General features: G+C 41.8%; 2 protein-coding genes across 2 annotated transcripts; one reads left to right on the top strand and one right to left on the bottom strand.

Moving 5' to 3' along the window:
* The first annotated feature begins 1108 nt into the window (after positions 1–1108).
* On the top strand, positions 1109–6958 carry cilp (cartilage intermediate layer protein, nucleotide pyrophosphohydrolase). Its single transcript, XM_084009035.1, has 9 exons — positions 1109–1231; positions 1968–2139; positions 2367–2420; positions 2521–2790; positions 3306–3485; positions 3607–3912; positions 4050–4158; positions 4275–4423; positions 4590–6958. Exons 2-9 carry the CDS (start codon positions 2073–2075, stop codon positions 6947–6949), a joined length of 3495 nt encoding a protein of 1164 aa, XP_083865161.1. The 5' UTR covers positions 1109–1231; positions 1968–2072; the 3' UTR covers positions 6950–6958.
* A 138-nt stretch (positions 6959–7096) lies between these two features.
* eif3jb (eukaryotic translation initiation factor 3, subunit Jb) lies at positions 7097–13010 on the bottom strand. The gene is made up of 8 exons (XM_084009235.1): positions 12878–13010; positions 12649–12740; positions 9999–10056; positions 9819–9913; positions 9621–9717; positions 8949–9116; positions 8744–8817; positions 7097–8397 (listed from the first exon to the last, which is right to left on the bottom strand). The coding sequence occupies exons 1-8, from the start codon at positions 12888–12890 to the stop codon at positions 8269–8271; spliced, it is 726 nt and encodes a 241-aa protein (XP_083865361.1). The 5' UTR covers positions 12891–13010; the 3' UTR covers positions 7097–8268.
* Positions 13011–15751: the final 2741 nt, after the last annotated feature.

Raw genomic sequence — 15751 nt, 5'->3', positions numbered from 1 at the left:
AAAGGTCGTAGTCTTGGTCAAAACTTAAGAATTCATATGCTTTGAAACTCTTTTTAAGGCACACTCTTCATTATTTCCTTTAACATTTCGTCAGACACAGAGTTACATTTCTAGACTATGTCAAACTCAAATCAGGCAAAAGGTTGTACTAGTTCACTACTTCCTGTTTGGTGCAGGTATACATGTGGTGAGGGGCTAGAGAGTTAGCTGTTAGACAGAAGGAGAGCTACAGGGAATGAGAGAGCGAAGGCAAAATTCATATCTCATGTTGTTTAAATTCATGTAGGCCCCTGTGTTTGAGAGATTACGTTCTATAACTTTTCTATGACTCTTTTAATGGCCTAATATGCACCGACATTTTTATTATTTGATTGACAGATTTTATGGCATATTGTATTAGGACTTTTTATATTTTTGTGGCATAGTATGCCAGTATTCCTATGACTTTTCATTTCTTTTTCTGAAATATTATACAATGACATTTTTATTAATTTTTGTGACTTTTACTTTTTATGACAAACTAAACTGATTTTTCTTTTTACTTTATCTGAAATATTATACATGACATTTTTCATACTTTTTTTGACATACTATACTATGACTTTTTTCTTCACTTTCTTCAACATACTATACTGACTTCTACCACGCCCTCCTCCACAACTATATTACTTTTTTCATAATTTAATTTATATACTATACTACGACTTTTTTACCACCTTTTTTCGACATATACTATTGTTTTTTCATCACTTTTTTTTATATACTACTATTAATATTTGTCACTTTTTTCGACATAGTATACTATTACTTTTTTCCTCACTTTTTTCTACTATACTGTGACTTTTTCATCACTTCTTTCAACAAACTATATGACAACTTTTTTGACTATACTATATGACTTTTTATGACTTGTTTGTCCCTGACTGACCTTCTTTCATTCATAACACTATATAATAACCATTGGGTGTCATGCTTGTAAAATGACAGCAATACATTTATAATAGTGTAAATCAAAAAGCATTGAGGGACACTGCTGAAAGTGGAGGGAGGGTGCTGGAAGCAGAGAGGTATAAAAGAGACATTGAAGGAGTGAGTTGAAGCAGAGTGAAGAACAGAGGCGGGAGAGGGGGACATGTGAGAGAACTATAAAAGAAAAAAAGAGGGAAAGAGTAAAGTAGGACATTTCTATACAAAAATCTGAAGCCACAACTTCAGATCACTCAACAAGAAGGTAAGAAAGAATCAGATTATTAGTTTATGTGTACACATCTGTTTACCATGTTCTTAAAATTATAAAGTGGAATGTCACATTCTAAATGCAACGCATAATAATTACTAATGTAATAAAAATATATTTTTAATTAGAGGTTTGCATTAAAAGTAAGTTCCAAGGGAAGAGTTTATTTAAATTTCAGAGCACGTAATTTGAATATTTTTGTAATGTGAATTAGTATATAACATACATTGGTCTTTACTTCAGATTGTTAACTTGCAAACTAATAGCTGTTATTGTAATTATTGCTATTGCATGTAACTCAGGCTGCCCATTACTCATTTTTCAACATCCTTTCTGATCTTTCAACTTAGAAGAAAAAGTGACAAATGAGTCTGTCATGTAGAATTTTGCCGGTGTTATTTTTTACATTTTTGTACAAAAGCGAACCTTATGTTTGGGGGGGATGTATGAATTATGTAGCCAGTGTTGCAGCAGTGACATATGGTGATGGCTTACACAGATGTGTAATCTGAGTGGGGAGTTTCTGTCTGGCCATGGGTTATGGTTGTTTCAACCAAAAACACAAAGATGACGGAATCCATCTTTAAAGGAACATTTTAGTTTTAGTTACAGATGCAATCTATTGTTTAATTGAATTTTATTGACGATAATCACTAAAACTCAATTTGAGTATGTAGCTTTTTATAGCATGAAATTGTTTTTACCGTTCTGTATCTTTATTTCCCACCAGTAACGTTCTGCTGCTGGATTCCATCTTCTTTGGAGTTTTCTGGTGTGAAACGCTCATTAGAGGAGGTGAAAGTTCGAGGGTCAAACGTAGCGGCAGCGTGTCAGAATGTCACTGAGGGCCAATCTTCTTCTCATCCTGGGAATCACCACAGCCACTGTCGTTCCAGCTAAAGGTGGGTCAGTCACCAATATCCTGTCTTGTAATTGGCACATAGGTTTTAAAAATGCAGCACCCTTACTGCAGAATTGCACACACATTTTAAATTGTTGTGTTCATTTTGATAATTTAGATATTTCTATGTTTGATATCATGTTTGAATTAAATACAATTTGCTGACTAAAGTGCGTTCTCAGACATTAATTAGGCAGTCTGTGTCACATTTAGCTTTGTCTCTTGCAGGATCATGGAGAACTGACGACAAAGAGTCATTCCCTTCTGTGTACCACTCTGATGGTAACTTTAATTCCAAATGTAACCAAATATGTTGGCAACCATAATAAGGCCTTATTATATGGTGGTTTGAGTCATATTCCTAACAGTTTTGTCTGTCCAGAAAACTATGAGTGGACCACATGGTTCAATGTCGATCACCCCGGAGGCCGCGGAGACTATGAGCAGCTGGAGGCCATTCGTTTCTACTACCGTTCCCGAGTGTGTGAGACACCCCGGGCCATTGAAGCAAGAACCACTGAATGGGTCCCAGCCCGTGATACTGGGGAGACGGTCCATGCAGACCCCACCATAGGCTTCTGGTGCCTCAATGAGGAGCAGGGTCCTGAACGCAACTGCTCCAACTATGCAGTCCGTTTCCTCTGTCCCAAAGGTTCCATCTCATAACACCATTAATATTCATTCAGTCACCAAAAGTTGGTCTCAATGTGAAAGCAAGGCCATACACACTGTGGTGAATTCACAAAAGGATTGAGCAGCCACTAAATCTGTGCAAATAAGACAATAAGAAGCCGTGTAATTCTCAAAGCACCTGGAAATGAAATGGTGAAATATGAACACATTTAAATTGGGTTCGGCTATATGACTACATTCACCGCAGTCCATTTCTAGGCAAATTAACCTCATTGCAAAACCAGACCAATTCACAATGATCAGCGCTAATAGACGTAGTTGCAAAGAAATGATTAGCATCTTCAGAGTGGGTAGTAAGTAAACTGCTTAAGAGATGTCCACTCAAACTCATTTATTTTGGGTTGCAGTCACTGCATTGCCACATTCTCTGTGAATTCAGCCCTCTGAGTCTGACTTTGCTTGTGATACACACGCAAATAAGAAATGTTCTTCTTTTCAGGCAATTATTTGACTGCCGCATGTACTTTTCAACAGATAACAGTGTGAACATACAGGGTAGCTGGAGTCCATGGTCAGACTGGAGTCCATGTCCTGCCCTCTGTGGTCAGGTGGGGGTCCAACTGCGGTCCAGAAACTGCCAGTCTCGCTTTATGCATTGTAGTGGACCTAAAGTTGAAGCAAAATCATGCAATGGACCCGAGTGCCCAGAAACAGGTGCGCTAGCCCTGGTTTAGTCATACAGACTCTTCTCCTGCAATTCCTTTTTTACTTGTCATCAGATCTGGGAGACTCAGAATTTATAAAATGTCTAACCTTGTTGTATTTTACTCCTTAGATTGCTCACTGCAATGTGTGATGGGCAAAGTGAATGCTGAGTGTGACGCATGCATGTGTGAAGAACACATCCTGCTGGGTTCTGTTCGTGGTGCAGGGGGTCTAACTGCTGAAGGGGCTACCATCCTTCGCTCTGGTAAACTCCTTACCCTAACCGATCACAATGGGCATTTCCGCATCCCTGGTATCTGCCCTGATGGCAACACCACCATGACAGTCCACCTGCAGGGCCACGCCACCCTTAGCGTTGTTGTGCCTCACAGTGCTGAACGTACCTCTGTCCTCAGTGTCCAGCTGAAAAGATTAGGTACAGTGGTTATACAAAAACATGTTCCATTATTTTTCACGAAAAAGTTAATTTTGAGCTGCATGTAAGTGACAAGTTTGTTAAAAAATGTAAAGAAGCTAATAGTTCATATTTTATCTCCAATTGTGACTTTTCAGACAAGCTTCATGTGTTGAGCAACCCTGAGAGCAAGGCCAGGAGGGAGGGACAAACCGCTGCCTTCTGCTGCAAAGTGGCAGGAACACCACAACCAGACAAGTACCAATGGTAGGACTTGTAATAGTGAAATTATAGTCCAGATGATAGACTAGGTGCAACTGGTGTCTGAATAATATGATAAATTCAATTGCTTTTCTGCTCTTTTCTTCTGTGTGAACTAACAGGTTTCATAACAACAGTCTCCTGGAGAAGCAGTCTGAGAGCACCTTGGTCCTAAAAAACCTGCGTCCTGAGCTGACCGGCGAGTACTACTGCAGAGCAAGTGGTCCCTCTGGGGCTATTAAGACCAAACCGGCTACACTCAAAGTGTTAGGTGTGTTTTCAATAAAGCTATATTATATATACAGGAATATGAATAAAGAGACTTTGTGTGTATTGAGTAGAGTCATTTCTACTGGATCCACAGTGTATTTTACATCAGAAAGACAGCAGTGTGATCAACCTATATTAACATTTTGATTCATACATCTCTTTTACAGGTAGAGATGAGCATTCATGCAATTCCAAGCCTGAATCCCACCTCATCCGTCTTCCACATGACTGCCACCAAAACAGCACAAACTCAATCTACTACGATGTGGGCAAGTGCCCCTCAAGTACATGTGTTGGACAGTTGGACAACGGCATCAGGTGCAAAGACAAAGTGGCTTACTGCTGTGGTGTCAAAAAGATGGAGAAGAAGCAGCTAGAATGCCAGGGCTACCAGCTGCCCATCATGGTGGCGACTGAGTGTGGCTGCCAGAAATGTGTGGACACTAAGTCTATTGTGCATGGTAGGGCCGTTGCTGCAGATAACAATGAGCCAATGAGGTTTGGTCATGTATTTATGAATGGAGTCCGAATCAGCCGTACAGGCTACAAGGGTACATTCTCCATCCAGGTCCCTCCAGAAACAGAGAGGCTCGTCCTGACTTTTGTGGACAACATGCAGAAATTTGTCAACACCACCAAGGTACTTCCATTTAACACCAGAGGAGGGGCTGTTTACTATGAGATCAAACTTCTGAGAAAGAAAGCGCCTGTGACCATCAGTTCTACAGAAACCAACACTCTGGAGCTTGGAGAGGTAGAGGGCCAGGAGGCAATGGTTCAAATCCAGATTCCTCCCTATGCCTTCTATACAGAAAAAGGAGAAGTCTTCACTGGTAACGTGAATGCTAGCGTAACGTTCCTAGACCCCAGAGACGTGTCCACTGCTGCTGCCGCCCAAAGTGATCTCAACTTCGTTGGAGACGAAGGAGACACCATGCCACTGAGAACCTACGGGATGTTTTCAGTTGACTTCAGAGGTGAAGAAAACAATGAGCCCCTGAACGCAGGTGAAGTGAAGGTGTTCCTGGATTCTTCCCAGGTGAAGATGTCCAAGCACCTCGATACCATGAAGCTGTGGTCACTGAACCCCGAGACTGGCCTCTGGGAGGAGGAAGGAAGTCTGCATGTGGAGAAAAAGAGAAGAGGAAAAAGGGAGGAGAGAACCTTCCTGATCGGTAACATGGAGATCAGAGAGAGACGTCTTTTTAACCTGGACGTCCCAGAGAACCGCAGGTGTTACGTGAAAGTGAGGGCCTTCCGCAGTGAACGCTTTATGCCCAGTGAGCAGGTGGAGGGAGTTGTGGTGAGTCTTATAAACATGGAGCCTACAGCTGGTTACTCCTCTAACCCGCGTGCCTGGGGCCGGTTTGATAGCGTCATCACTGGCTCCAATGGTGCCTGTCTTCCCGCCTTCTGCGATGAACAAAAAGCTGATGCCTACTCTGCTTATGTCATGGCCAACCTTGGAGGAGAGGAGCTGGAGGCAGTCTTCTCTGCTCCCAAACTCAATCCCAATCTAGTTGGAGTGCCTGAGCCTTACTTGAGTAAAATGAACTACAGGCGGACTGACCATGAGGACCCGAGGTTGAAGAAGACGGCGTTCAGCATTAATGTGGCCAAACCAAGTCCCAACACAGCAGAGGAAAGCAACGGACCAGTGTACACATTTGAGAACTTGAAAGAATGCGAGGAGGCCCCATTCAGTGCGGCACACTTTCGCTTCTCAAGAGTAGAAGGTGACCGCTATGATTACAACACAGTGCCATTCAATGAAGATGATCCAATGAGCTGGACAGAGGACTACCTGAGCTGGTGGCCCAAGCCCATGGAATACCGGGCCTGCTATGTCAAAGTCAAAGTTACCAGCCCACATGAGATCAATGTGCGGTCCCGCAATATGGGTGGCACCCACCCTAAGACGGTAGGCCAGATGTACGGCCTCCGAGACACCCGCAGCATCCGTGACATGGACCAGGCAACCGTTTCAGCAGTGTGCCTGGAGTTCAAGTGCAGTGGGATGCTGTATGATCAGGAACGTGTCGATCGTACCCTGGTGAAGGTGATTCCACAAGGAAGCTGTAAGCGAGATCATGTCAACACAATGCTTCAGGAGTATCTGGTCAACCATCTGCCCCTAGCCGTCAACAATGACACCAATGAGTTCACCATGCTAGCACCTCTTGACCCCCTGGGCCACAACTACGGAATTTATACGGTAACAGACCAGGATCCCCGCACAGCTAAAGAGATTGCACTTGGACGCTGCTTTGATGGCAGTTCTGATGGTACTTCTCGTGTCATGAAGAGCAACGAGGGCGTAGCGCTGGTGTTCACCTGTGGAGGCCATGATGTGACACGCCCAAGTGCTTTCCAGGCCATGCAGCGTCCTCAAGGTCAAACATTAACAAGCGTGGTGAGAGGCGAGGGAAAGCAGACCCGACGCCGGCAGAGGGCCAACACACCGCGCAGCAGCCGTAGACGTAGCACCAGAAATCCTGCAGGAAGACGTGCAAAGGCCACAAGATAAACAACAGAAGGTTGTACGTGGAGGAAAATAAATCAATGTTTTGATTAAGATTTTATATATACTTTCTTTATGTAACCAAACAAAACTAGGCCTACTTCTTGCAGTTTTCTGCGTTACCTTAAATTGTCAACTGTACTGTGTTAAATATTTACTTGAAACTGTAAATAGAGTATTTATTACACATGCTTTAACAATTAATCAGGGTGCCATTATTGCATTCAAGTCTCTTTCATCAATGTTTTAAACAAGAACAGAAACAACTTATCCTTTTGACCAGTGATTTATTAAATTAGATGCTTATAAAATACTGCAGATGCTGTATTTTCCCATTGTGTGTATATCCAATTGTCCATGTAATATTGAAACTGGTCAATGCTCAAAAAGAAAAGGAGAAATATGCCCCTTTCAACTAACTGTAGCCCATATGAAGACATGGTGGGTGAAGCCCATAAGCCCCCGCTCCTCATCACACTTGATACAAGCCTGCAGAAGCAATGATTAGGAGACCAGTCTTAGCAAGTTAATCCACTTGCCTGATCCATACCTTTTCTGCATTAGTAGAAATCCAATTAGTAAGTTGCAATTTTGTCATGCACAAAAAATACCTTCAAGTACTCTTTGCTTCTTATCTTCAAGGAAATTCCAGAGATGTATCAAGAGAATTGCTGTGAGGTTTTTAAGACCCATTATAATCTACTTGTCTATCACTTTAACCTTACAGTGAATGTCATGTGCTCTCTGTAAAATTACTATAACATACATGTTGCGTCAGTCTCAAAATCACCCACAATGCAACCTTTCCAGAGATGAAGATGAATAATGTCATAATTGTTCTGAATTTGGCAACCAAAGTTATAGATACTATATACTTTCCTGTAAGAGAACCATCCACAGGTAAGCAAGACCTGGTTAATGAATTTCCATAGAACCTTCTGTTTCTATGTAATTTTACTTGTAACTGTAACAATACTGCATCTGCTATTTTAACAGGAGCAACATTTACTAAAAATGAGCCCTGCTAAACTCAGACGACAGCAGATACAATGTAATCTCCATTGAAGCTGGGTCACCCAACAGATAATACATGATGTGTGAGAGTCGAGGCTGAATGAGACAGAGAAAAGGCAATTCCATATGTATGAACATGAAGAGTTGGGGAGACTGGATGTTCCCTGGTATAGTCCCTCTGGTCATTGAAGCAAGATGAATGGGGCAACACATAGTTCAGATTTTCCAGGATGGCACTGGACAGCATGAGAAGGTACAGCTGCATTTCTGAGGGTCGGGAGGGGAAAAGGGCAGTGATGATGGAGCCAGTGTCACATGAAGTCCTCATAGTCTTGGGCGTAGCCACCATCAAACTCGGCATAGTCAAGGTCATCTCTCAGCTGTGCTTTGAATCCGCCTCCTGGTACAACCCCTTTCTTCTTCTTTTTCCCTTTGTTTTGCTGTAAAGGCAAATAAAATTCACTCTAAAAACAATTGTGTTCCATATAACTACACATTTACAGAAAAACAGATTTCTAAATTTACAAACAATACTCTGGTTCAGCTGTGCAATAAAACTAATTTGTTAATGTATTTAGCCAGTAAATAGGCATGTAACATATTACACTTGAATTAACAAATATATCAATTTTAGATTCTGCAAACAAACTACCAGACTAGGCATAGTACAATTGATTTCAATTATGAGCACACGTCAGGTGACTATGCTAGGTAAACAGCAGACCCTTCTGCATATAAACTACAAAATTTAATTAATGAGAGAGAAAACAGCATGTGGTCACTTACTTTTTCTTGTTTCTGTTTTTCACTAAGTAGGGCGGTCAGGGAATTACTGACTTTCTTCAAATCCTCTACTTCCACTGTAAGAGGGAGGAAGAAAAAATTGTATTTGTTAAGCTGGCTTTGATTCAAGTGCAAGGTGCCAATTAAGTGAACAAGTGTAATCATCTATATTTAAAGAAATAAAAAAGTAGAAAAAAGATGGGCTTACATGAAATACAGAGTTCCCGAAACAATGAATCCAAGAAACTTGAATAATGCACAGATTTTTCAAACTGGGTTATCTTTTCTTTCAGCAATTTTTCAAACTCTGTGAAGTCTTCTTTGGAAGATGGACACATGGCATCAATCCCAGCGACACTGTTTGAAGTGCTGACACCTGAAAAATAAATATATAAAAAGAAGTTTGAGGTCTCTTTAAAAAGGGCATACACCCACATGACGCAATTTAGAAAGTGCCTTTGTCGATAAAAAAGAAAATACAAAGACATTTATATTTTTGTATTTGTCTTCAGTAAAATAGGCACACATTATGGCCATGGATGCAATCTCAAATGGTTAAAGGGGGATTTATCATTTCAACTTGACAAGTCACAGCAGATAAACAGAATTAAGCCATCAATCATTTGATTATTTACACTGCTTATCCTACTGTGACAAGTCAAAATGTCTTCTGTGAAAATGGCCTATAATATAGTTTGTCCACCAGAGAGCACTGACAAGCTGATTTTTCCATTGAAAAATGATACGCTCAGTATGCATCTTGGTCACAAGTATTTAAAAAGTAATCTTAGGGACCCATATACATTTGTTTATGTTATCAGTTTATGTTTTATTGTATTATTTCATTTTAATCTTAATTATCTGACATTTGATGTCTTACCAAAAGCATCTTTTGCTAGCTCCAAGTCGGCATCTTCCTGTAATTGCTTCACTCTTATCTTCTCTGCAAGTTGTTCTTCGGGTGTGAGCTCTTCATCCTGTAATGACAGATGTCACAACAGTATTATTAGAAATTACAATAGTCTGAATTATACAGAACTGGTATAGCAATATGGGGTTTAAAAAAAAAAACATTTACCGCCAACTCCTTCAGTTCCTGTTCTTTTTGCCTTAACTGGTTTTCTCTCTCTTTGATCTTCTCACTCAGCTTTTTCTTTTCAGAAACTTTTGTATCTGAAAATATCAATAATGGAACATGTGGATTTGCAGTAAAAGCAGACAACAAGTAAAAAGGCAGAAATTAAATACAAATCCGTACCCTTTTTCTTCACATCTGCCTTTTTCTCTTTGTCTTCCTCCTCATCATCCCAGTTGTCCTGTGAAAAAAATGGGATGGGGTGGTTGCCATTTTATTGTGCAGGGATAATGTCAATTTATGTTACAAAATAAATTGGAAGGTGGAAAGTTTATATATGTATTTCAAAGAGGAAAGTCACTTTCAAACATGACACACATAACTTACACAAACTTAAACAAAATCAGATAAATGGCCAGAAGAAAGCTCAGGGTCTAGTTGAGGAAGGCGCGTGTGCAAACTCTCTAGGATTAGTTGCACCTGGCTTGACTTAGTCGCTGCTGTTCATCCTGGTTTGGTCTTTGTGCAACGGATTGAGCCAGGCTGCTCTCACTCAGATATGTTGAATCCAGTTTAGTCATTTATCCTGACTATCTAAATTCTGCTTTTGTGCAATAGCCCTCGGTTGACCCAGATCAATAAAGAGCTCAATACAGATGATGGGCAATAACTTAAATATCCATGTGTATGTATCAAACATGCAAAATCAGATTGTAATCCTATGACTTTGTTCTACTTTGTTGTTTTTTTCCCCAATCTGAGCAAGCAGTAATTAAAACCAAAAAACAACTTAAACTAACTTGTTTTGTTTGATACATTTAAATTATACGGTTCATTGCTTGTTCATCGTACAACTTCCTACTGTAGATAAACAATGTAATAATGAAAGAGCCACCTCACCTCTAAACAGCCTTTTGCTGTTCCTCTCACTCTGTGACAGGCAAGTTTGCTAAACGTGGCACTAGAAGAAGTGGCACTCTCGTCAGCTCCACTGCCAACTTATCTTCAGCATTAAAAGCCCAACTGTTGGGGCCAGCATTGCCACTTGCCTTTCAACTGTCTTTTGTACTTTCAATTTCAAACCCCCATTCATTCTACTTTATTCAGCGACTGAGGAGTCAGAATCCGAGTGCAATACAACTACCACCATAACATTACTAATTCATGCAACAACAAAAAATTCCAGCCAAAATGTATTTCTACATTTTTTTTTAATTATTAACAAGTAAGTTGTATGTGATGTGTATATGTGATAAATAACTTGTCTGTAATCAAATGCACTTACTTTTTTTGGTTTTAATTAAAAGGACTCGTTTCACCTTTTAGACTCTTGCTAGATTAGAAATCACTGATTTAGAACATTAGCAGATAATAATTTTATGTGGGGTTTTCACAAGTTCCCGATTGTGACAGGCAAAACATAAATGTTCATATTGAGATAATTACCAAACCTGCCCTACTTGAGGACTGATCCATCAACCAAGTTCAGACATGTAATTGAATGTCTGCCAAGTAGTCAGTGGTGTACTGCACACCAACAATATCAACGCTATTCTTATTTTTAATTTAAATGCTATCTTTTACCTCATTCAAATCACTAAAAATATTTCCCACACACTTCTCTTATCTGCAAAAGTCAACATAATCTGTGACAACTAACTTACCTTTTCATGGAAATACACATTAATGAGCTTCAACAAAGGATCTGTTGTATTTAATCGTAGCAAAAATATAATGATTTAATAAATTCCACTTACAAAGTAATTAATTTTGGGCAGAAATGAATTGTGTTAATCCCTAATTTGGCACAAACTTGTTACCCAGCTTGCTCATTAAGACAGATATGCACTATGGAGTACACGAAATCATCGGTTTCTTTAGTTGGCTACCATATGTGACAGAGCTGAACAATTGAAGAGGCCTCTACCAGCACTTTCCCTGGGTCACTACCCGAGGTTTCTGGACAGCAACCGTGTCAACATACCAGCTAATATCCACCTGTTTTGTAGGATCAGCTGAGCACCAGTTTCGGACTACACGTCTGTTTTTAAAGAAAATGGAAAGTTCTAGGCCTCATCCTTGGCTGGCGTTGAGTCACCATCCCAGATGAGGATTTCATCTAATGTGGCTAAAGTTGGTTAGCAAGCTAAGGCCGCCTCATGTCGAACAAAACTCGGGCTGAGGTGAATCCAGGACAGGAAACAAATTGAAATCTTACAATCATTTAATACAACAAACGCTTTGGCAATGCTGACAACAGGTTGTATAACAATCACACATTGTCCACACACGTACTTCAAACCACGTAACGACGCCATTGTTGGGGCTACTCAAAGCTCACTTTCACACGCAAGCTGATATGGGAGTTAGCGTGTTTGCTAGCTATCTTAACCGGCCCGGTAAGATGTTAGCTTCGGGCTAGCTTATCCAAATGTAGACCGACTATCCCCGAAATACATCGACAATTATCCGCCTCCAAATAAAAAACAAAAACCACCAGCTTCGAGAAATTAAGTTTGATCCACAACCGATAAATAGCAAGCTAACGTTTACAAAAAACGATTAGCCTAACCTTAGCTAGCTAAAGTGGCGTTACTTACAGGCTGCCAGATAAAAGCCACATAGACACACAGCCACATGAGTTAGCCGGCAGCTAGCACGGAGCTAACACGGTGGTTAGGAGTGACAGGCAGCCTGAACCCGCGCTGGAGCATGGCACCACAGCGTGGGCAACACCGCTTCAACCCGGACACCAACCGGTCCACCCTACAGCTCGGTCAACGCCCGCAACGCGGACGCTACACCTCGCAGGAGAAAACATCTTGTAGGTTACCTTAACATCGTCATCGTCGTCTTCGCCTTCCCATTTATCCACCATCGCTGCCGCCTTTTTAGTCGGCTCCTCCAGCTCGAAGGTCTCAGCGTCTGTAAAAACGACAACATGAAATTCGTTAGGCCAATCCACATCTAACGAGTGAGTTGGACAACAACGGAGTACGAAACGAAGACCGCGGCAAGCGTGTGATGCAAAGATTGCTACGCTTCCCAACTTAGTTTCTCACCCCAGTCCGCCATGTTGGCTGTGTTGCTTGTGTTTGACAGGCTCGCAGTAAAGTCAGTGCTGCAGCCCGTTGGCCGCGTTCACAATCGGCTCCCACCTTCTGGACGTCACTCGGTACGCATATCTTGTGACCGCACTTCCACGTTACCTCGGGCGGCGTGACAGCGACATGGCAACCCGGGTACTTTTATTTATTTTATTTTTAAATTGATTAGTAAACATAAGTAGGATATGGTGTGGGCTGGGTAACGTGACAACCAACGAAGAATATATTTACACTACGTAATCATTACTTCATCAGGTCAAAATGATGACTCATCATTTAGAAATGTTCCGATTAAATACCGGTAGTTTGATAGACAGTAAATCAACATTATGAGAGCAACTACATCAAAATTACAACAATCGTTTTGTTTAAAACGTCAGAACCATGTCCTATATAATATTGACTTAAAACAAAACAAAAATACAATAGTATAAAAGAGTCCACTGTATTTGTATTTTCTTGTTGGAAGTGGTGGGGGGCACCGGCCTCAGCAAAGCATCGGTGTCACGGAGTGTGGCAGCTGTGACACCGATTCTCCTGCGCCATGCCCGGACCCACATAAAGATGCCCACCACCAGAGGCGGTCCTGGCTGGATTTACGCCCTGGGCGAACCATCCCTTGCAACGCCCCCCCCCCCCCCCCCCCCCCCCACCTCGTCGCCAAAAAATTAAAAAATATACCTTACCCCCAAACCCTGACACCAACACAACAATATATTATATTATTTGTATTATTTTAATATATATCATCTTAAATACAAAAAGGTAACAAGAACAGAGAAAAAACAAGATAAATAAATACAGTATATAAACACCAATGTAAATTGCACAAGGATTCCACAGGATCTAATAACCATGCTTGAAAAATCCCTGAAGAAAGCTAAAAAAAACAACAACAAATAAAACTACTCTGTGGAGCATTAAAAAAAGATTTGTGCAGTAAACTATATTGTATTTTACATACGAGTTTTGTTTTGTATCATCCTAATACCATATACCACTTTTGCATGACCTTTTGCCAACACCGTCCGTTCGCCCGTCAATCAACCGGAGTCACGTGACATCACGTAAATAAATTCACGGAGATTGACACAGATTTTTTTTTTTTTACATTTTTCACATAACCCAATTAATTACATGTAGGTATATGGGTCTATGTTAATTTTAGGAATGAAATACAATTTATTTGGCAGCAGTTTGTGTTGTGTGGTGGCCTAGGATCAGTCTATCCCCCGCCCCCCTCCCTCTTGCCGACCTCTGCAGTCGCAAGTTGATCCCCCGCCGCCCCCCTCCCTCTTGCCTCTTCTGACACACACACATAACCTGTATGACTCTGACTCTCAGCAGCAAGACTCTCACTCCACCAACTTTGACATGGAAATGAGCGGCGGTAGTATAGAGATATGGCGACAGTTTTTTTATTTATTTTTTATTTATTTATTTTATTTTTTTGGAGGGCGCTCGCTCGTGCGCCCTCACATAGATTGCGCCCTGGGCGGTCGCCCACATTGCCCATAGCAAAAACCGGCCCTGCCCACCACACGGGACGAAGTCCGCCAGGTTCACCAAGGGTTCCACGCAGTGGCTGAGATCCCCCGGTGACCAGTGTGGTGGATGGCACCCTCATTGCATTCTCGCGTGTGCCTATATCCACGGGGGGTATACCGTATATGCGCTAATGGGCTTGATTACTACTTGGATACACCTGTTGGCGCGCGCGCGCACGCACACACACACACACACACACACAGGGCCGCCGCTAGGGATTTTGGGCCCCCCAACATAGTGGCAAAATTGTTTTATGCTATTTTACATACAATCTGTGGCGCTGTGTGACCCCACCGGTGCGCTACCTGCAGCTGATCCAGTGGACTGAACCATTTTACGTAAATAGAGGGGGGGAAGGGGGGGCCCTGCAGGCATTGATGTTTCCAAAACAAATAAAGTTATTGTTACCAGGACATGGAAAATAAAACATTTGTGATTATATGTTAGTTAATAACTTAGTGTCATTATTTTTTCTGTATTATAATTTCATCATCATTAGGGGCCTCTCTGGGCCCCCCTCAATCATGGGCCCCTAGAATCCATCTCCTTTACCCCCCCTTTTCGGCGCCCCTGCACACACACATGATACATGCCTAATTGCACCTGTGTGGGGGGACCACGGGACGCTGCATGTGACTTATGCGCTGATAAAGAGGTGGGTGATCGATTTGCCGGGCATCGATTGATTCAATTTCAGCACCACCGCGGTGGACAGCTCCCACTAAGAGCTTCTTAAGAAGCTTCTTTGGCTTGATCTTAAGGTTCTCCTAAGAAGGCAGTTAAGAACACGTCTGGGAAACACCCTTCTGAGCCTCCTTAAGAACGATCGAATCTGGGAAACCCGGCCCTTTTCTCTGCTTTCACCTCCTCTGTGTCTCCCGTTTTGGGCAAACACAACAACTCACGGCCAAGCTTAAATCAGGCTTTCCGATTTTCACGGAATCTCGCTGTCTGTGTCTATATCACGGAACCTCGCCGTCTGTGTCTATATCACGGAATCTCGCCGTCCGTGTCTATATCACGAAACCTTGGCGTCCGTGTCTATATCGCGGAATCTCGCTGTCTGTGTCTATATCAAGGAATCTCGCTGTCCGTGTCCTTTTTAGAGTATCATCACATTTTATTAAAAAAGAAAAAACCCCACTGGACATGCTGTCAGACCGGGCTGTCCAGGCAAAGTACCGGCTGCCCCGTGCGGAGATCCAACGGCTGATCACTCTGGTGTCTCCACACATCGAGCAATCCGCTGCAATTTTGCCCTCTGGGGAGCTTCCTGGAAGT

Source organism: Eutrigla gurnardus (assembly GCF_963514095.1).
Source record: "Eutrigla gurnardus genome assembly, chromosome: 1".
Taxonomy (NCBI): Eukaryota; Metazoa; Chordata; class Actinopteri; order Perciformes; family Triglidae; genus Eutrigla; species Eutrigla gurnardus.
Note: the sequence above shows the minus strand (reverse complement) of the source record. Positions and strands in the feature narration are given on the sequence as shown.